Below are 23,372 nucleotides of genomic sequence, written 5' to 3' on the forward strand. Positions count from 1 at the left end.
TTTCCGAAATTCTTGAAGGGAAAAACTCGATAAAGACCGAGTTTTACCAACCCTTAACAACCCCAACAACCAGCCCAATATCGCCATTGTCACCTCATCTCCAGTGAGTATTAAGCCTCATTTTCCAGACTGTACCGACGGCTGCCACTCCCAGAGACCGATACAAGCGGCTGACATACCACAAGCGGCTAATTTAAGGGAATATTAGGCATTTATGAGGAAGATGAGGCTCAGGATGGAGGGTAGACTCACTTCGGGCTGCTGAGGCTCAGTTGTTAGTAATGAAGATGATGAAGAACGAGTCTATGACCGGTTTATGACGGCTAGCACCTCGTGTCACCTTTATAACCCCCCCCCCGTGATGGTCAGGGCTCTTGATCCAGGAAATTGGATCTGTGCTCCAGTTCGATGGTTACATTCTGTCCCCCCCTACACAGGCGCTGTGTAACCGTACGGGTTTAGCGCTCCCCCATGATTATAATTGTGCCTTTAATGACCTCGTTTGACCTTTAAAACGTGCACGTTTAATGACCTCGTTTGACCTTTAAAACGTGCACGTTTAATGACCTCGTTTGACCTTTAAAACGTGCACGTTTAATGACCTTGTTTGACCTTTAAAACGTGCACGTTTAATGACCTCGTTTGACCTTTAAAACGTGCACGTTTAATGACCTCGTTTGACCTTTAAAACGTGCACGTTTAATGACCTCGTTTGACCTTTAAAACGTGCACGTTTAATGACCTCGTTTGACCTTTAAAACGTGCACGTTTAATGACCTCGTTTGACCTTTAAAACGTGCACGTTTAATGACCTCGTTTGACCTTTAAAACGTGCACATTTAATGACCTCGTTTGACCTTTAAAACGTGCACGTTTAATGACCTCGTTTGACCTTTAAAACGTGCACGTTTAATGACCTCGTTTGACCTTTAAAACGTGCACGTTTAATGACCACGTTTGACCTTTAAAACGTGCACATTTAATGACCTTGTTTGACTAAAACGTGCACGTTTAATGACCACGTTTGACCTTTAAAACGTGCACGTTTAATGACCTCGTTTGACCTTTAAAACGTGCACGTTTAATGACCTCGTTTGACCTTTAAAACGTGCACGTTTAATGACCTCGTTTGACCTTTAAAACGTGCACGTTTAATGGCCTCGTTTGACCTTTAAAACGTGCACATTTAATGACCTCGTTTGACCTTTAAAACGTGCACGTTTAATGACCTCGTTTGACCTTTAAAACGTGCACGTTTAATGACCACGTTTGACCTTTAAAACGTGCACGTTTAATGACCTCGGTTGACCTTTAAAACGTGCACGTTTAATTACCTCGTTTGACCTTTAAAACGTGCACATTTAATGACCTCGTTTGACCTTTAAAACGTGCACGTTTAATGACCGCGTTTGTCCTTTAAAACGTGCACATTTAATGACCTCGTTTGACCTTTAAAACGTGCACGTTTAATGACCTCGTTTGACCTTTAAAACGTGCACGTTTAATGACCACGTTTGACCTTTAAAACGTGCACGTTTAATGACCTCGTTTGACCTTTAAAACGTGCACGTTTAATTACCTCGTTTGACCTTTAAAACGTGCACATTTAATGACCTCGTTTGACCTTTAAAACGTGCACGTTTAATGACCGCGTTTGACCTTTAAAACGTGCACATTTAATGACCTCGTTTGACCTTTAAAACGTGCACGTTTAATGACCGCGTTTGACCTTTAAAACGTGCACGTTTAATGACCACGTTTGACCTTTAAAACGTGCACGTTTAATGACCTCGTTTGACCTTTAAAACGTGCACGTTTAATGACCTCGTTTGACCTTTAAAACGTGCACATTTAATGACCTCGTTTGACCTTTAAAACGTGCACGTTTAATGACCGCGTTTGACCTTTAAAACGTGCACGTTTAATGACCTCGTTTGACCTTTAAAACGTGCACGTTTAATGACCTCGTTTGACCTTTAAAACGTGCACGTTTAATGACCACGTTTGACCTTTAAAACGTGCACGTTTAATGACCTCGTTTGACCTTTAAAACGTGCACGTTTAATGACCTCGTTTGACCTTTAAAACGTGCACGTTTAATGACCACGTTTGACCTTTAAAACGTACACATTTAATGACCTCGTTTGACCTTTAAAACGTGCACGTTTAATGACCTCGTTTGACCTTTAAAACGTGCACGTTTAATGACATCGTTTGACCTTTAAAACGTGCACGTTTAATGATCACGTTTGACCTTTAAAATGTGCACGTTTAATGACCACGTTTGACTTTTAAAACGTGCACGTTTAATGATCACGTTTGACCTTTAAAATGTGCACGTTTAATGACCCTAGTGTATTATTATTATTATAATCAAAAAGAAGCGCTAAGCCACAAGGGCTATACAGCTGACCCTAGTGTAGTAGATAGACTTTAAACCCCATTAACCAACCAACCAGTCTTAACTTCCAGCTGTCTCTCCCTAGTACTTGTTTCTCGTGTCAGTCTGTCCCTGTCAATTCCTCCTGAGTATTTTGTATATTGTTATCATGTCTCCCCTGGTTCTTCTGTTGTGCACTGTTAAGTCTACTTCTGTTATCCTCTCATTTTAACTCGTTCCCCTTAGCTCTGCAACAAGTCTTGTTGAATAAAGGTCCCTGAATGACTATTATTATAATCAAAAAGAAGCGCTAAACCACAAGGGTCTCTAAGATTCCTGAAGGCTACTCTTAGATTTGCATTAGAGTATTGGCTGCAGAGGTTGACGTGAGCCTGAGGTGATATACTAGGCGCTATGCTCACCTCTAGACCCCTCAGAGTGCAGCCTCTGTCTCCCCCACAGCCTGTACCCCATTTCCGGTCTTCTTGCTCCTTCTCCAGTCTTCATGACCCTTCATTTACCGGGGTTGAAATCAAGCAACCATCTCACCACTCGTGCAGTTCAATAATGCTGTGTGGATGTGGGTGTATGTGGGTGGAGGGTGATTAATATCCATCAATTTTAGGTAAGTAATACTCCATTTTGATTCATATTTGTTCACAGATGAATGATGAACGAAGTGGAGAATATGTCCACCCAGCACCTCCTGTCTCTACAACCACACACTCATGTCCCCACCGGTAACCTGTTGACCTCCACCGGTCATGTGACAGGCTCCACTGGTACACTGGAGGGAGGTGGACAGGAGGGAGGGAGGGTCTTGGAGCAGAGTGATGTGGACCCATTGTTGCTGTGTCAAGTGAGTGGCAGCCATTCTGTCAGTCAAAGAGGCTCTCAAGAACACCATCTGTCAACTGAGGCAACACACCACTTATCCACTGCAGCAACACACATGCCTACCCAAACAACACACCACCTGCCCACTGAATCAACACACCACTTACCCACTGAAGCAACACACCACGTGCCTACCGAGCCTACTCACCATTTACCAACCGAGGCTACCCACCACCACCTTCCCCCGGATGCAACACTCACCTATGCCACCCTCGATGCCCAGGGCAACATTGTGTTGCAGCATTTCAAGAGTGAAACTCAAAACCAGGCAACTCAGCAAGACATAGCTGTGGACCCCAAGGATGGGACCAGCTATGAAGTTGAGGGTATCCATGGGTCACACAGAACTACCACAGGGGCACCACGACTGGTGGTGGTCGGGGAGGGTGGGCCAGATGCCATGACGTATATATATATCCAAGGGGAGGGAGAGGCAGAGGCAGGACACATGGAATCAAGGGATGCACATACGATTACGCTGAATTCTGCGGATGGTTCGACGCTGCAGACACTACCTGCTGCGTACACACAGCATCTGGAACATACTTATGGTGATCTGGTGCTAGTGGGCAGTGATGGTGGCAGTGGCGGTGAGTTGGGTGATAGGGCAGCCGTCAGTGCCACCATAGGGGAAGTGACAGCAGGTGACAGTGGTGGTCAGCAAGATGAACAAGTGTTGCTGCTCTCTGTGGCACCGCTTAAGTTAGAGGAGAATGGTGGACGGGCGTCTTTATCCCTGCCAACCTGTTCCTCAGAGGTCACATCTACCATCGTGGGTGACATTGTGCCGGTTGGGAGAGGTCGTCGTGAGGGTGGCCGCCGGGAGGAAAAATTCCCCGACGATGAGATGAGTACTATAGAAGCAAGACTGGCTACAAGAGACTCCTTGTTACCACCCCGGCGCCATCGTCGCTGTGGAGATCCAGGTAAACTTACCTGTCCCATCTGCCACACCCAGTTCAAGTCAGGGCGGCAGTACCATGGCCACCTCCATGTCCACAGGGGCCAAGGCATATGGCACTGCGATATATGCGTTTACACCTGCGACTCTGCGGTGGAATTGAGACTGCATAAGGCGGAGTTACACCAAGATGCTCGACCCTTCAAATGCCCCACTTGTCATCTCAGTTTTCCCAAGAATTTGATGCTGGAGGATCACATTCGTTCGGTGCATAACAAGGAGCGCCCTTACACCTGCTCCTTTTGCACTAAGGGATTCTACCGCCCTCACGACCTCAAGATGCATTTGAACCTTCACTTAGGGATCAAAAGTAATGTTTGCCACGTATGTGGCCGCCAGTTCAGCCACCCGTCCAATCTAATTCGCCACCATCGACTACATACAGGTATTAAGCCATATGTGTGTGCCACTTGTGGAAAGCGATTTACACAGGTCACTCTGTTGCATAAGCATCGGACAAGTCACCAACCTGGAGCCGGGGTGTGTCCACTCTGTCCCTCTACTTTCCGAAGTGCAGCCGGCCTCAGGAAGCACTCGAAGTTAGAACACAAGAAGCCCATGACGCTGCAGGAAGCTGCCCGCATCATCCGTGGACAACGGAGCACAACTGGGAGAAGCTACTACTGCAGTGTCTGTGGTGCTCAGTTTTCTGTGAAGTCAGAATTGAAGACCCACGATCAACAGGAGCACAGCAAGAGCACAAAGCACCCGTGTGCATCCTGCAACAAGGTTTATTCTGTGGCTGAGGTCAAGACCCACACCTGCCTCACCGCTGAGGAAGAGGAACAAAGAAACCGTGTATGTAGTCCTCAACATTCTACATCTCCAGAAAGTAGAATAACAGCTGTGACTTCTACCTCAACACTGCGCTCACCTTGCAACACCGCCAAGGGTCTGGATGATGCTGAGGAGGAGGAAGAATACCTGGTCATGTACATTACTCCTGAAGGAGAAAGCGTCTCATACGTTATGAAAAAAGGCAGCAAAATATCTGAAGTGTTGCAGGTTAATGCAACACAGCCTGACCAGCTTAACAATGATGGTTTCCCAAGACCAACTTTACCAGAGGAGACGATTATGATTAATGTGCAGGACCGACCTTCTCTGGCCCAACAAAATGACAACCAGGCAACTGAAGAGGCTCCCCAGGTGGATGAGGTCGTTCTCACACCCCAGGACAGAGTCACCACCACCACAGATTTACCCAATGATGACAACCCAGATTCCGTATTACCATTACACAGCATCAAGTTGGAACCCCAAACCTCGGAGGACATCCCCAAAGATACTCCCAAAATCCCCAACAAATCCCTTGTGCCCGTGACCAGTTCGCGTGTTTCTCAATCACCCAAAACCGAAAAACCAGCTAACCTGAGAGCCCTCTCTATCAAAACAAAAGTCGAGGAACTCGAAATTAAGGAGGAAAACTCTGAATCAGTGACAGATACCAAACCTCAACTAGTCTGCAACAACTGTGGCAAAGCCTTCCACAAGCAATGGAATTTCCAACAGCACATTGCAACCCATGATGCCTCATTGCACAGGTACAAGTGTGGCATGTGCAGCCTGACCTTCGCCTACCGTTCCACACTGAACAAGCACATGGACAAGCATCGTCCCACCTCAGAAGTTCACCAGTGTAAAGAGTGTGATAAGGTACGTTGCTGCATGTTCTTAGTATCTGAAGCATTTATGACTGAAAAATGTACGGTGATAATGACATCTGGAAAAATACACTTATGTAGAGTTCAGTTTATGATTAAGACACGTATGCAACAGTTGGGTACGTTTATTGTTCAAATGTTTTGCCTACACAGTAGCATACTTCTAACCTGATGATTATAATCATAATTTTGTAAAGGGGTGGAGTGTTAAGAAGTGATTTTTTATTATGATAAAGGGGTAAGCACTAAACCTGTAGGATTATACAGCTCCTGTGGGGGGGGGTGGGGAGATGGAAAGTACTCTAGCTCAGTTCATGGAACGAGAGCAAAGATCTAATTCCCTACATTAAAGAGCCTCTCACCAGCATCAAGGAACCTCCCTTGAGGGGTAAGCCAGTGGAAGGCCTCGGTCAGGTGGCCAAAAGCTCCAGCTGTGGGTCATCGTGCGTCTAATACACGCATCAGGAAACACTTATCCTGTTTCCTGAGAAACCTTACCCAACACTTGTCCTGTTCCCTGACAAGCCTAACCTACCCAGGCACTCGCCCCTATGCATTTAGTGCTTTCCTCATGAATGTATAATGATATTTCAGACGTACAAGTATCAAGCATCGCTGAAACAGCATCACAAGAGAGACCACGTAAGACATAGACCTTACGCATGTAATCTCTGCGGCAAAGACTTCTTCAGTAAGAGCGACTATAAATACCACATGAGGTCAGTCCCACCTTTCTAGTCTTTCAGTCTTGTTCATAACCCACATGGGTTTAGTGCTTAACATGAATTTAAAAAAAATTCAGTCTTGTTTTACCCACAAATATTCTTTCATGTTATATGATCCATAGCTTTAATATACCTTTGATGGAAAACAAAATTTTTTTTTTAAAAACAGAGATAATTTCGAACATATTAATAAATAAAATTATTAAGTAGGGCAATAAAGTTTGTCTGGTTAGTAATAAATAAAAATCTTTATTGTCCGGTAAGATATATAGGCAGTCTTACATGAATAAGTCACTAGTTATTGTACTTCATACGATATACACATTGAGGTGTGTGTATATCTCGGTGTATATACACTGATAGGTGTATATCTCAGTATATATACACTTTTAGGTATTTAAAGTATTCTTGACTGGTGGTGTACAGGTGACGTGCAGCCTTAACAACCCTCGTGAAGTAAATAGACTTTAAACCTCATTAACCAACCAGTCCTAATGACCCTTAAGTAGCAGATATTTTAAACCCCATTAACCAAGCATAGTGTCTGGGAAAATGGGCGGTACTTAAATCAGTTAGAACAAATTATTATATTCCAGGGTTCATAAGAAGGAACAGCCATACATGTGTTTTGCTTGTGGTCGTGAGTTCTCCCACATCTCTCATCTTCATCGACACGAGAGAGTTCACACTGGAGAAAGACCTCACAAATGTCCGGTGAGTAATATCTGAACATAACATAACATTTCGGAATAGTTATTGTGGAAATGTTTCACTAGCCTTTGGCTTCTTCCATCCAATGTGAAGAACAGTGGAAAATGAGGAGTTTGAGGTGATCAGTCCCTCAGCCTGGAATTGATGTGTTCATTCCCTCAGTCTTGGAGGAGGTACAGCCTCTCCTCACTTAATGACGGAGCGGTTCCTAAGACTGTACTTCTGTAAATGAATTTGTCACTAAGTGAGGAGCATACTATAATGGTGGAGGGTTTGTGTCAACCATCTTTAATATTGTTTTAATGTCACCTGGAGTATACCTGGAGAGGGTTTCAGGGGTCAATGCCCCCCCCACAGCCTGGCCTGTGACCAGGCCTCATGGTGGATCAAGACCTGATCATCCAAGCTGTTACTATTGGCTGCACATTATAACATTTCTGATATATTTTTTAAATATTTATACAGTAGTGTATTGTATATTGTAATAAACAGAATAGAGGAAATGAGCTCTAATACACATTACGTATTTAGGTATACATACTGGTCAGTCATCAGTAAATGAGTATAAATTGCTAAGTGAGGAGAGACTATTTCATTCTAAGACTAGCACAAGTTCGCCCAAAATGCTGTGAATTATATGGGCTTTTCAATTCTTTATACTGTACTGTATTTCTGTATTACTGTATTCTTTTATTTTATTTTATTATCACACCGGCCGATTCCCACCAAGGCAGGGTGGCCCGAAAAAGAAAAACTTTCACCATCATTCACTCCATCACTGTCTTGCCAGAAGGGTGCTTTACACTACAGTTTTTAAACTGCAACATTAACACCCCTCCTTCAGAGTGCAGGCACTGTACTTCCCATCTCCAGGACTCAAGTCCGGCCTGCCGGTTTCCCTGAATCCCTTCATAAATGTTACTTTGCTCACACTCCAACAGCACGTCAAGTATTAAAAACCATTTGTCTCCATTCACTCCTATCAAACACGCTCACGCATGCCTGCTGGAAGTCCAAGCCCCTCGCACACAAAACCTCCTTTACCCCCTCCCTCCAACCCTTCCTAGGCCGACCCCTACCCCGCCTTCCTTCCACTACAGACTGATACACTCTTGAAGTCATTCTGTTTCGCTCCATTCTCTCTACATGTCCGAACCACCTCAACAACCCTTCCTCAGCCCTCTGGACAACAGTTTTGGTAATCCCGCACCTCCTCCTAACTTCCAAACTACGAATTCTCTGCATTATATTCACACCACACATTGCCCTCAGACATGACATCTCCACTGCCTCCAGCCTTCTCCTCGCTGCAACATTCATCACCCACGCTTCACACCCATATAAGAGCGTTGGTAAAACTATACTCTCATACATTCCCCTCTTTGCCTCCAAGGACAAAGTTCTTTGTCTCCACAGACTCCTAAGTGCACCACTCACTCTTTTTCCCTCATCAATTCTATGATTCACCTCATCTTTCATAGACCCATCCGCTGACACGTCCACTCCCAAATATCTGAATACGTTCACCTCCTCCATACTCTCTCCCTCCAATCTGATATTCAATCTTTCATCACCTAATCTTTTTGTTATCCTCATAACCTTACTCTTTCCTGTATTCACCTTTAATTTTCTTCTTTTGCACACCCTACCAAATTCATCCACCAATCTCTGCAACTTCTCTTCAGAATCTCCCAAGAGCACAGTGTCATCAGCAAAGAGCAGCTGTGACAACTCCCACTTTGTGTGTGATTCTTTATCTTTTAACTCCACGCCTCTTGCCAAGACCCTCGCATTTACTTCTCTTACAACCCCATCTATAAATATATTAAACAACCACGGTGACATTACACATCCTTGTCTAAGGCCTACTTTTACTGGGAAAAAATTTCCCTCTTTCCTACATACTCTAACTTGAGCCTCACTATCCTCGTAAAAACTCTTCACTGCTTTCAGTAACCTACCTCCTACACCATACACTTGCAACATCTGCCACATTGCCCCCCTATCCACCCTGTCATACGCCTTTTCCAAATCCATAAATGCCACAAAGACCTCTTTAGCCTTATCTAAATACTGTTCACTTATATGTTTCACTGTAAACACCTGGTCCACACACCCCCTACCTTTCCTAAAGCCTCCTTGTTCATCTGCTATCCTATTCTCCGTCTTACTCTTAATTCTTTCAATTATAACTCTACCATACACTTTACCAGGTACACTCAACAGACTTATCCCCCTATAATTTTTGCACTCTCTTTTATCCCCTTTGCCTTTATACAAAGGAACTATGCATGCTCTCTGCCAATCCCTAGGTACCTTACCCTCTTCCATACATTTATTAAATAATTGCACCAACCACTCCAAAACTATATCCCCACCTGCTTTTAACATTTCTATCTTTATCCCATCAATCCCGGCTGCCTTACCCCCTTTCATTTTACCTACTGCCTCACGAACTTCCCCCACACTCACAACTGGCTCTTCCTCACTCCTACAAGATGTTATTCCTCCTTGCCCTATACACGAAATCACAGCTTCCCTATCTTCATCAACATTTAACAATTCCTCAAAATATTCCTTCCATCTTCCCAATACCTCTAACTCTCCATTTAATAACTCTCCTCTCCTATTTTTAACTGACAAATCCATTTGTTCTCTAGGCTTTCTTAACTTGTTAATCTCACTCCAAAACTTTTTCTTATTTTCAACAAAATTTGTTGATAACATCTCACCCACTCTCTCATTTGCTCTCTTTTTACATTGCTTCACCACTCTCTTAACTTCTCTCTTTTTCTCCATATACTCTTCCCTCCTTGCATCACTTCTACTTTGTAAAAACTTCTCATATGCTAACTTTTTCTCCCTTACTACTCTCTTTACATCATCATTCCACCAATCGCTCCTCTTCCCTCCTGCACCCACTTTCCTGTAACCACAAACTTCTGCTGAACACTCTAACACTACATTTTTAAACCTACCCCATACCTCTTCGACCCCATTGCCTATGCTCTCATTAGCCCATCTATCCTCCAATAGCTGTTTATATCTTACCCTAACTGCCTCCTCTTTTAGTTTATAAACCTTCACCTCTCTCTTCCCTGATGCTTCTATTCTCCTTGTATCCCATCTACCTTTTACTCTCAGTGTAGCTACAACTAGAAAGTGATCTGATATATCTGTGGCCCCTCTATAAACATGTACATCCTGAAGTCTACTCAACAGTCTTTTATCTACCAATATATAATCCAACAAACTACTGTCATTTCGCCCTACATCATATCGTGTATACTTATTTATCCTCTTTTTCTTAAAATATGTATTACCTATAACTAAACCCCTTTCTATACAAAGTTCAATCAAAGGGCTCCCATTATCATTTACACCTGGCACCCCAAACTTACCTACCACACCCTCTCTAAAAGTTTCTCCTACTTTAGCATTCAAGTCCCCTACCACAATTACTCTCTCACTTGGTTCAAAGGCTCCTATACATTCACTTAACATCTCCCAAAATCTCTCTATCTCCTCTGCATTCCTCTCTTCTCCAGGTGCATACACGCTTATTATGACCCACTTCTCACATCCAACCTTTACTTTAATCCACATAATTCTTGAATTTACACATTCATATTCTCTTTTCTCCTTCCATAACTGATCATTTAACATTACTGCTACCCCTTCCTTTGCTCTAACTCTCTCAGATACTCCAGATTTAATCCCATTTATTTCCCCCCACTGAAACTCTCCTACCCCCTTCAGCTTTGTTTCGCTTAGGGCCAGGACATCCAACTTCTTTTCATTCATAACATCAGCAATCATCTGTTTCTTGTCATCCGCACTACATCCACGCACATTTAAGCAACCCAGTTTTATAAAGTTTTTCTTCTTCTCTTTTTTAGTAATTGTATACAGGAGAAGGGGTTACTAGCCCATTGCTCCCGGCATTTTAGTCGCCTCATACGACACGCATGGCTTACGGAGGAAAGATTCTTTTCCACTTCCCCATGGACAATAGAAGAAATAAAAAAGAACAAGAGCTATTTAGAAAAAGGAGAAAAACCTAGATGTATGTATATATATATATGCATGTGCGTGTCTGTGAAGTGTGACCAAAGTGTAAGTAGGAGTAGCAAGATATCCCTGTTATCTTAGCGTGTTTATGAGACAGAAAAAGAAACCAGCAATCCTACCATCATGCAAAACAATTACAGGTTTTTGTTTCACAGTCATCTGGCAGGACGGTAGTACTTCCCTGGGTGGTTGCTGTCTACCAACCTTACTGTATTCTGAGCACCTCTGCAAAAACAGTGATAATGTGCGAGTGTGGTGAAAGTGTTGAATGATGATGAAAGTATTTTCTTTTTGGGGATTTTCTTTCTTTTTTGGGTCACCCTGCCTCGGTGGGAGACGGCCAACTTGTTAAAAAAAAAAAAAAAAAAAAAAAATTCTGTATGTTTACAAAAATATTTTTTTTTTCCAGCTGTGTCCTAAGAAGTTCATCCAGTTGGTCACACTTAAGATCCATCTTAAAAAACATGAGAAAAAGGCCCCTGAAGAATCAGACATCATTGGTAACAGTGGTAACTTCTCCGAGAACAATGTTGGTATTAACTTAGCCATGGGAGGAAACATGGTAAGCGACAGTAGTACCATTGTTGGCCTGAGTCACAGTATGTGCAACGAGGACGGGGCACAGTTAAGTGCTGGCACAAATGCAGCATCACTGGGCATCCACACAGATCAAAACTCTCTGGCTGTCACCACAAATCCAGATTCGCTGGTTGGCGAGGGTGACTCCGCCACTGCGGTGGATAGATCGGTGGTGGGAGATCCAGCATCCACACTCATCAGTCCAGAACTGACAGAGGGACGGTTGCCACCAGGTACTATAATACTGGCTCAGGGAGATTTAAACAACACTCATGATGGAGGGCAGTTTGTTACAGGCATGGATGGAGAATGTATTGCTATCTTTGTCCAGGAGACCTTGGAATGAAACTGGTTTTGAAGTCTAAAATATACAGTGGACCCCCGGTTAACGAACTTTTTTAATTCCAGTAGTATGTTCAGGTGCCAGTACTGACCGAATTTTTTCCCATAAGGAATACAGTGGACCCCCGGTTAACGATATTATTTCACTCCAGAAGTATGTTCAGGTGCCAGTACTGACCGAATTTTTTCCCATAAGGAATATTGTGAAGTAGATTAGTCCATTTCAGACCCCCAAACATACACGTACAAACGCACTTACATAAATACACTTACATAATTGGTCGCATTTGGAGGTGATCGTTAAGCGGGGGTCCACTGTATTTAACATTCCTTTCGCAGTATTGTATATATACTATCATTCACATTCTAAAACACACACAATGTATATAATTTCCTGGTAGTATATCAGTATAATTTATGGAATAATGTATATACTTCTGAATAAGATTTGCTTTCTATTTTTATTTTCCCCAGTTAAATTATTTGATATCCATGAGTTTTTTTTTTAGCTCACCAGCTTTTACCAAAGGTGACCTTTCAAACCATACCACGGGCAGGGATTGAACTGATGGTGAGAGAGTCCAAAAACTCCAGGCCAGCGCTCCCCTCAAGGAAGGTTCCTTGATGCTGGTGAGGGGCTCTTGATCTAGGAAACTGGATCTGTGCTCCAGTTTCCTGAATTAACCCTGAATACCTTCCATCCCCCCCCCCCAACAGGCGCTGTATAATCCTATGGGTTTAGCGCTTCCACCTTTATAATAATAATAATAATCCAGGCCAGCGCCTAAGCCACCAATGCCGTCCTCAGTCCAATACAGAGAAGCCACTGGCTGCTGAAACATTTCCATAGTAAAGATATCCAAGTATTACACGTGTCAGCTGCATAATCCTACGGGTTTAGCGCTTCCCCTTGATTATAATAATAATAATTACACGTGTCTAATTCATCATGTTGGTTCTCTGAACCATTTATCTACATTTCCTCTCGGCTCCACCACTTGCTTTAGAAGTATCAGGAGGGAGCATTAAATCCATTGGGATTATAGTGCCTGTGGAGAGGAAGGGGGTTTAAGAACATAGAAGGCATTCAAGCAAGTGGATCACACATCAAATTCCCTAGATCAGGAGCCCCACCAGCATCAAGGAACTTATCTTGTCATGCAGAATGCTTTAAATCCAGGGAAGTTCAAGACAATGGCTAGTGTATGCATGAGTGAGCACAAACTGGCACTGGTGGCCTGTGGCTCAGGGAACAATGAAAAGACTGGACATGGCCACTGGTCCATACTGGACAAGTCATCAGGCTTAGTGTGATACTTCAGAAAACAGCCACACTTGCTACAGACAAGGTGCAGAATTACACACTTTTGTCTGATACTTCCATTTGTCACTATTATAACCATAACCAAGTGCTAAACCCATATGGGTCAACACGGCACTGTGGGATGGGGTGTGCCACGCCTTCCAATTTTTGCCAGATTGTCGAAATCTGTTAATGAGAACTTTTAAGCGTACTTCAACAGTACCTCTTTCAGGTAGGATATAGACAGGCACTGTACTCTATTAAGTTTTATTAAAGTAAATCCATACTCTTAAGACAGTTTAACATTAGAAATTTGTCTTCATAGAATCTCTTAACTGAAGGCACACTACTAGAACCATTTTGGTTGCTACAAAGCCCAATCAAGTAAATAAATTTGTTTTTAGGATCAAAATGGCCACCTTACAATAAATGATACAAGTTTTTTGTCACTAATTCTAAATGACCTGACAAACTTTAGTGGCAAGATGCCCTTTTGTTTTTTTGTTTTTTTGCTTTCAACCTATTGACATTAAAGCACTACATAGGAAAATTTTGTTACCAAAAGTAAGGACCTCCTCTTTCAGAAAAAAAAAAAAAAAAAAAAAAAATATTTAATTTAAGAAAAAACAATGGCACCAGTACACAAAATAGTGGGTGAGTGTTTTTGTGTTGTTAACCGGTTCCAAATGTGGCATCATTGGTGAGCGGAAAATTCTAGTTTGCAATGTGATGTTTATGACACAAGCTTAATCCAACGTAGGTAAACTATCTCTTACCCTCCATTATGGTACCAAATAGTCTCCCTGTAACTGTGGCATAATGATAAATTTTGCTTTTGTAATAAAATACAGGGTTTAGTAGCTATAATTCCCTAAATTAAATTATCTTACTGGTATTTGGAGTAATTATTAAGAAAGGTTGAACTTGGTATCATTTACATGCACCTTCAATTATCAAATAACTGTCACCAGATGAAATTCCTCTTACAAATGAAACCGATTTTTAAAAATAAGACTTTTTCAATAAAAAAATATTCACAATTAACCTCTAAAAATGATCCAAATTAAAAGGTAATACAGATACAAGTCAACATTTCCAGAAAAAACTCCTAAAAGTATCCTTAAAAGTTGGGCTACAACAGCAGCTCTTACTTATGATTAGCAAAATAATGGCAGTGAACACTTGCAGAGAATAGCACACATCTCTCAGACTTCCATCTCTCTGACTTAAATCACTTCAATTGGCACATGTGAATGATTCAACTCTTAAACTTTACATACCAAATCTGTTTATTCCGCCACGACGGTTCACACACACACACGTGCTTGTATCATCCCATTCGCATCAATACCGAGGTTTAAAATAGACTAACAAATAATGGATTCACTTTAAGCTACAAGTACAACCCTTCAGAGAAGTACCCATTTTTAGGGTATGGTGGAATGCTGTCTGAGTGGCTTCTTGCACTAAACTAATCACTTAATATTTTTGTATCTATGTACTATTTATGCCAATGTTAATGCTGTTGCTATTTTGGGATAACTTATTCGGGTAATGAAAATCAGACACATTAACCAGGTCACACTTATGTTAGGAAAACTCCCTCCTTATCCATAGTTCTTTAGTAAGCTTTGCAAACTTGCTGTTAAATCTTACATAAAATTTTATTTATTCTGTATACCATGACAAGCGAACAAAGAAAAAATAGTCGGACAGACCCACCACATTAATTTGGTTTAATAAGCAACCAAAATAAGTCTAAAATAGGATCAAAAACTATTAAAAAGCATTCAGTTCCTCAAGGAAAACCAAAGATGAACATAATACTTACCTACCAAAACATTAGCGTATTTTTCTTTGTCCTAAAGAATGAAACCTCCTTTGAAGCTACTTCCAATTCTGTTTTAAGACAATAACCACCTAACAATTTCCCAGGGTTTATACATAAATGCTCAGCTCAATGACCTGCCACATTTGCTAACTTCTTCCGCTTTTAAAATGGTTGATCATCCACTAACCTGAGGGAAGCTCAGAGTTGTCCAATGAAGTTGAATCTAAATTATCCTTTACGACAAATAAATTGATAAAAGCAGTTACGACCTCATCGCACTTCTGAAGCGGCACGTGACTTTATGTAACTAGGAATCCATAATAAAAACAAATAGCCTTATTCAAATTTCACTCTACACCTGTGTGCTCTTCAATAAAATCTAGTTCCAAAGTTATATATCTCCATTTACTATTAAAACTCAATCTGTCTACAAAATAATATACTTTTTTTATTACAAGAAAAAATCAGCATCAAAATAAAAATTAGTAAGAAATGTCTTTAGTGAAGCATCTCGTTCACATCCTGAATTTTAATCTAGAGGCATTTTGAATACTGCCAGGATGAGAGAATGTACCTAGTGTAAGGTGTGCAGCTCAGAGGGATGGAGGTCTTTTGTACGTAACATTGTGTGGGTTGGGGGTTCAGGTAGTGGGGTGCCCCCCCCACCCTTCACATCACACTGCATTTCTCTGGAGAGGTTCCCTGGGCGCTTCTCTGCAACAGAAACAAAAATTACGTGAATTCTACTTTCTACGGCAACAAATCGACCCCCCCCCCTTCCTCCCCCCCTCACTACCACAAATGACCTAAAAGCAGCTGTCAGATCACACTATCTCCCTAGTCATTACCTTGATATTCACACAGGTAAAAACCAAGTATGTGTTTTAAAATGAAAATGCATCTGATCTCATGGCATGAAATCTGAGAGTTGGGACATGGGTGTACTTCCTAACGCTACTTACGAATGCAGGAGGAGCTCTTAGGTGGTAGGTAGGTGGTTTAAGCGAGGGTGCAACCAGTGTATAGTCGCGATACCTCCTCCTCTTCCTGCAGAGGGAAGAGAAAAATGAGGTCTTCGAGGACACGCTGACTTATTTGGCCTGACTCATCAAAGAGGGAGAGCCCAATGTTATGTGAATGACAGTGAGCATTTTCAGATGACCAACCTGAGGTGAAAGTAAAATGGGCCCAACCTGACAGCTGCTCTCAGTACAGTGGACAGGGGAGTTACTGATACATCTAGCCAAGTCAGTAATGAAATGACATTCAAACTGTCAATGAACTTTACATTACTTAGCAAGGCTAGTCTTTACTGAGCAATAAAGTCTCACCTGGCTTAGTAATGAAGGGAGAGGGAAGGAGGGGCCCACATTATCAAACTGAAAATACTGTTATACACATTTCACCCTTTTAAAGATTGCCATTAAGGAAATATTAGGAGATAAACTATTTACAACAAGTTTCCTTTTAGGGGTAACTTAACACCACTAATAATAATTACAACAAAAATTAATGACTTGGATTTGAATCAATGGCCCATATATAACATGTATATGCAACTACAATAAACCCAACAAAGCAATGGCAGTCTCAAGAGAGAATCTATTAAGAGAAAATTGGCAAGTGCAAAAACTGTCGAAGACGAGTCAGTGTGGCGGACACCAAATACACTGGTGTGTTTGGTACATGATGTAAACTTGTGGGAGGGGAATTAAAATAGCGGTGTGAATTAAATTTCAATTTTACAAACAAAATGAAGCTATTAGTAAAAAAAAAAATAGATCAATGGTGCAGTGTGGAGGTGGAGAGATCAACAGTGCAGTGTGGAGGTTGTTAAGGCACTAAGATCATCAATGGACAGTAAGGTGGTATGAAAGGAATAATTCACAGAATAAGGAGGGATGATGGCAGCTTGGTCAATTATAAAGCATGGAGCAAGGTAAGTTAGTCTAGAGGGTATATACACCTGGACTGGATGTAATGTGTATAGATACAAGGAAGAATTTTTAGTGTTGGTAGAATTATTGACAATATGCTAAGTAAAATGAGTGCAACTAATGTGACATTTTATTGTGGCAACGTTTCACTCTCCAGAAGCTTTATCAAGCCATTGATAAAGCTTGATAAAGCTCCTGGAGAGCAAAACATTGCCACAATAAAATGCCACATTAGTTGCACTTGTGTCCTTTTACTTAACAAGAATTATTAGGTGTAGTGGTGGTTTTGGGTGGTAGGCACTTGAGCATCCAACACACACTGGTGTTTCTATATTTGACATGTAGAAGACCTGAATATAGCAACATCCACGAAGGGATGTAGGGAAGCATATTTGTCATACTTGAATTCTGGAGAGGTGGGGGGTGTGATAAGTTAGCAAGATAACTGCATCGTGATGCACTTTCAGAAAGATAGCAGGGAAATGAGTGACGGCGAATGTTCGGTCACCTGCCCTGATGGGGTATCTCTGTTACAAAAAAGATCAAGATGGAAAACAAAACCTGAAAGGGCACGAAGCTCTTACCAAGAAAATGCAAGTGGGTGCATAATTTACAGAGCATAAACAATGTTAACGGCTATCCACAAGACTTGAAGTGTATGAAAATGATCGTTATTGAAACCATACCACGGGCGGGATTTGAACCCGCGGTCAGAGTCTCAAAACTCCAGACCGTCGCGTTAGCTGGTCCAGTGGCTAACACGACGGTCTGGAGTTTTGAGACTCTCTGATCGCGGGTTCAAATCCCGCCTATGGTATGGTTTATTTGCAATCGTGTCATTACGATTTCGTGAGTCATGATCGTTATTGTAATGTACACAATTTTTTAAAAGCAAAACGGAACACAATCCTATCAAGAAAAATAAATTTTTTATGCAATTATTTTATCATAAAAGCTGGAAAGCACATGACATCAATCAAATCAAACAGTTTTTTCAAGCTAAGCTACATTCAAAATAAAAATTTAGCATACAGTACTGAAATCTACAATTAAGCCGGAAAAACAATAGCATGCTCAACGTACTACAATAAACCAGTACCTACAACAACCAATGTATACAAACACAGACCAGTGATCAGGAACGTGAATTTATGCTAGTAAATGCCCTGACCAAGCACAATACTGCATGAAATGAACATAAACCAAGAAAAAAAAAAAACCAGTTGCAACTAGTCATGCAGCTCACATGCAGTGCAGTATAGTAAATTAACAAATTATTGACGAATGCAAAATAATGAGCTATCATTCACCCCTCTTCACAAAGATGCAGTGGAATTAAAGTAAACTCCATTTGAGCTCTACTACATCACACAGTTATCCTTGGAGCAACACGCCTGTAGTCTCCAGAAACACTACGAGTATAACACATGTATCCCAAACAAGTGCGAACGTAATAAGGTAAAATGTGAAATTTATATGAAGCACATTTCACATATGTACAGTACTGAAATTTATACAAAGCTATTACTCATTATGTATTGAGGTTTTGCACGTGATGTCACGGGTTGCTTGTTAACTATACTAAACGTGCACAAATAACCCGCACATAAAAGAGAGAAGCTTACGACGTTGTTTCGGTCCGACCTGGGTTATTTGTGTATCGTTCCAGTCACGGTATTGTGCCTTTTTTTTGTTATTTATACTAAACGTGAAGATGCACTGATAACCACACATATTGCAAGACTTCTCTCGTCTCTCTACCCCTTTACGATCACTGCTTGTGTGTGCTGTTGCATGTAGGCATAAGCAACGCGTTAAGTCAAACCTAACATTCTGCAGGTGTTGCAAAGTATTTTGAAAGACAAAAATGAAGGATTTCTGCTGTAAAGCACAAGTCAAGCCAAAAACAATCCCGTCAAATGTGGTGCTAGGAATGGCTCTTGATCCAAGGATCTGGCATTACTTTCCCTTTCCTCAAATCAAACCTGATTACTTCTCATTCTCCAGGCACTGTATGAGTGACCTACTGAATCATTACTTTTCCATAAATATGCAAGGATGTAAATTTTTTTTTTTTTTTTCAACAAGTCGGTCATCTCCCACCGAGGCAGGATGTAAATGTATGCAAAAAAACAAAAATTAACAAAATGAATAATATATGGGAAGTCAAACCTTCACACCAGTTGGCAGATGGTTCGGTTAATTATTTTTGAGGCATAAACCAGTTAGTCGAACTTAGAGTCCTGGAGGTGGGATATACAGTGCCTGCACTCTGGAGGGGTGGGGATATTTTTCAGTTTTTAGCTGTGGCAATGACATGCTTCTGGCAAGACAGTGATGGAATGAGTGATGATTGCAGAGTTCCTTTTTTTTCTGGGGTCACTGCCTTGGTGGGGGAAACAGCCAATAAAAAAAAAAAAATGGTGGGCACTTGACTCTGGAATATTTACAATTATGAGAACACTGTGTAGCTTCAAATAGCTGTAGTGAGGCAGTGCTAACAAATGCTTAAAGATGCACACAGCAAACAGACCTTTCATTAAATATTACATTTCTCCTACAATAGTCTTGATAAAGTCTCTTGTAGGTAGAATACTGCATTCAATGTCTGCTTCAGGTACTTGACACGGGCACTTTTTACCCAGCCTCAAATTGTTGGTGTGTATCAAGGCTCTTGTAAGCTAGCATGTCCTTACTGGCGTAGGGCGACGTTTCCCATGTAATTCATTAGTTCGTCACTCAGGACTCATGAAATTGTAATATGATTGCAAACAAATCAAGCGAGTTGTAGGACTTGCTTGCCATGGTTTCAATCCCCCATCCATTCCACAATTCATTACTCGGTTAACCAAGTTCACCCAGTATCATGTCCAATGTGGCTGACAGGTGTAAATCAGCTTCCTTTAGCCATGTGATTAAAAAACCTCAATGCAGTCCACTGTCAACTTGAAAAGTTGAGAGAAAGTGAAAGAAACTGTGATTTGATGCAATTTTCTCTAATGTACGTGAATATCCGAGTCAAATGCATATAAACATTGCATGTTAAAATCAAATAAGCAATACATAATGAAGGAACAGTGGACAATTTAAGATATGTTTAAACAGTTCATAATCTATTGTAAATAATAATAGAAAAAAATTAACCGTTGCAAAAATCATTTTGTGAATTAAAGAAAAGTCAAGCAAAATAGATCAATAAGACAAGGAAAAGGTGCAAGTGAGGGTAAAAAGGGAATGTTAAGCCTTAAACCGTCCAAACGTAGATCTACGTTCACATGCGTAGTGCTCCGGCCTTGATTTTCCCCACTTGAAAGCATGTAAAAAAAACATAGATCTATGTTTTAGCCCTCCCCCCCCCTGCATGTGAACGTAGATCTACATTTGGACAGTTTAAGGGTTAAAAGGCAAGTGTTTAAACTGCTTAAGATTCAAGATGAAGGTTATCTAGTGAAGAACAATCAGAGGCAGAGCTAGCTTTGTGACAACATTTTGCTCTCCAGCGAGCCCGACTAGAGTCCTGGAGTTGGGAATTACAGTGCCGGCACTCTCAAGAGAAGATCAGGTGGCAACAGCTCAAGAGTGACATCTGAACTGCGATGTTATCACCCTTCTGGCAAGGTAGAAACTGAATACATGACTGAATGCATTTTTTGGGAGAGAGGGGAGCATACCTCGGTGGATGACAGTTGGCATTGAAGATAAAACCGATGTACGTTGGGCTTTATCGCACCAGTGATGTTACAAAATTCAACATACCGCAAAACTGTCACAATAAAAGCTTGCTCTGCGCCTGTCTTTTCTTCATTACAAAGGCAGTACGCCTGTGTTCGTGGCTAACTAGTAAGGAAGTGCACCATAGAAACTACTAGAAAGGAAGTGCACTTTTAAAAATATCAAAATAAGTAACCAAACACAAAGAAAACAGGCAAGTATCTAAACTAGGTTGTGCAATAATGTTTGTGGAATTACCGACAATATGTTAGGTAAAACATACTAACGAGACATTTTTATTTTGGCAACGTTTCACTCTGCAGGAGCCTTGTCGAGGCTTGATAAAGCTCCTGGGTAACAAAATATTGGCACAATAAAATGATGCATTAGTTGCATGTGTATGTTTACCTAACAAACTCGGTTCTATACGTGCAAACCAGTTTCTCAAAAGTGCCTATTGGAGATGCCTATCACAAGACATTCGGGCCTCCCTATTGATGTTTGATGTCAGAGTATTAAACACACTAAGAATTCACATTATTACATATTTCATCAGTTGTTTTAGATCAATCTGAAATTTATACAGGAAAATATATGGGTTGAAAGCTCAAACTGTTACACAGAATGCCAAAAAAAGTCAATAACAAAATATACTCTGTAAAATTATTTATCATCAAAGAAACAAAATTAACATGAAGCTGCAAAGTCAAAATTTATTATACTTTATTTAATTTTCCTAGCCACTTAAAATTAATAACTGGAAGGCAAAAATACCTGAGCATACAATAGCACACAATACATTATGGGCCATGCAAGGCCAGAGAAAAAAGCCAGTAACATTCCAGTTACCTCAGGTATAACTGGGACAATATACTGAAAATTTTGTCTACAGAAGCATAATTTTTATAATCTTATTTCTCAGAAACAGACATCTAAACTTGAAAATATATAATTTTTAAAAGCACTTCTGTGCTTCTACCGATTGCACAAGTCTTCACAGAGTGGTTCAAATAAAGAAACAATTAACCCTCATTCGATTATTTTATATTTTTTTAACAAGCTCGCTGTCTCTCAACGGGGCAGGGTGACCCCAAAAAGAAACACCATCATTCAAGCTATCACTGTCTTGCCAGAGGCGTGCAGACACGACAGTTGTGATGATGGTTTGAAAAACCGACAAGTTGAAGATTGAGACACTTATGCAGCATATGGGAATCTTTATTCAGGAAATGTTTCACCACACAGTGGCTTCATCAGTCCAATACATTCTACAAGATTGATGGACTGAACACATCGACTCCAGGCTGAGGGACTGGTTACCTCAAACTCCTCCTCTCCTTACATCTTTCTGCTTTGTATTGGACTGATGAATCCACTGTGTGGCGAAACATTTCCTGAATAAAAATTCCCATATGTTGCACAAGTGTCTCAATCTTCAGACACGACAGTTGCAGCGTCCCTCCACATCCCTACTTAACAACCTGGAACCACTTGTGCCTCTCGACTGATGCCTGCTATGGTATGCTCAGAAGATAGGTGTTTATATTATCTCCTGGCTTCAGGATTGAGCCCCACTCCCCCAAGATGTGTACACTTCCTTGCTCTAAGAAGCTACACACACTATTAGTGTGTTAAGTTTGTGGTTTCTGGTGGTAAGTTCTTGCACATTTCTGTAGCAGAAGTAATTAAAAATCAATGATAAATTAGACATGTGCAACTCTTGGGTATCTTTATTGAGGAAACGTTTCGCCACACAGTGGCTTCATCAGTCCATACGTAGGAGAAACATGAAGAACAGGAAGAGGATTCTATTCAAGATTGATGGACTGAACACATCGACTCAAGGTTGAGGGACTGATTACCTCATTCTCCTCCTGTTCTTCAAGTTTCTCCTACGTATGGACTGATGAAGCCACTGTGTGGCGAAACGTTTCCTCAATAAAGATACCCAAGAGTTGCACATGTGTCTAATTTATCAACATGTCGGTTCTCTGAACCATTCATCTACAAATTAAAAATCAAACAATAATAGTTTACAAAGGTAACTTAAATAACAATGGCTCTTTCAAGACAGTATTAGCTTCACAAAGTTTAATAGATGTATACATAATGCAAACTTTTACAACCTGTTAATGGTTAAATGTCCCATAAAATACTGTATAAAATGAACATACCCAATTGTTGCACATATCTACCTCATCAGGTAATAAACCTACCAGTTGCCAAACAAAGCTTGACTTACAGTGTCGTTATTACCCAT

General features: G+C 41.1%; 2 protein-coding genes across 4 annotated transcripts in view; one reads left to right on the top strand and one right to left on the bottom strand.

Moving 5' to 3' along the window:
* Positions 1–63: 63 nt before the first annotated feature.
* Positions 64–12,781, top strand: LOC128702481 (zinc finger protein 27). 3 transcript variants are annotated; one of them, XR_011394767.1, is made up of 6 exons: positions 64–103; positions 3,044–5,894; positions 6,497–6,621; positions 7,224–7,341; positions 11,819–12,408; positions 12,495–12,781. XR_011394767.1 is itself a non-coding variant. In XM_053796730.2 (5 exons), the coding sequence occupies exons 2-5, from the start codon at positions 3,048–3,050 to the stop codon at positions 12,332–12,334; spliced, it is 3,606 nt and encodes a 1,201-aa protein (XP_053652705.2). In that variant the 5' UTR covers positions 64–103; positions 3,044–3,047; the 3' UTR covers positions 12,335–12,781. The 3 variants fall into 3 exon arrangements, 2 of the variants coding, with proteins under 2 accessions (XP_053652705.2, XP_053652704.2); XM_053796730.2 differs by having other exon boundaries at positions 11,819–12,781; XM_053796729.2 differs by lacking the exon at positions 64–103 and adding an exon at positions 120–274 and having other exon boundaries at positions 11,819–12,781.
* A 1,105-nt stretch (positions 12,782–13,886) lies between these two features.
* The window catches only part of LOC128702482 (lamin Dm0), a 117,809-nt gene continuing 108,323 nt past the window's right edge, over positions 13,887–23,372 (bottom strand). The window contains exons 10-11 of the mRNA XM_070105357.1: positions 16,427–16,511; positions 13,887–16,178 (exon numbers count right to left, since the gene is read on the bottom strand). Of these exons, the coding sequence (XP_069961458.1) occupies positions 16,464–16,511 (48 nt within the window). The 3' untranslated portion in view covers positions 13,887–16,178; positions 16,427–16,463. The remainder of the gene's footprint in view (positions 16,179–16,426; positions 16,512–23,372) is intronic.

This window comes from Cherax quadricarinatus, chromosome 98, assembly GCF_038502225.1.
Source record: "Cherax quadricarinatus isolate ZL_2023a chromosome 98, ASM3850222v1, whole genome shotgun sequence".
NCBI lineage: Eukaryota > Metazoa > Arthropoda > Malacostraca > Decapoda > Parastacidae > Cherax > Cherax quadricarinatus.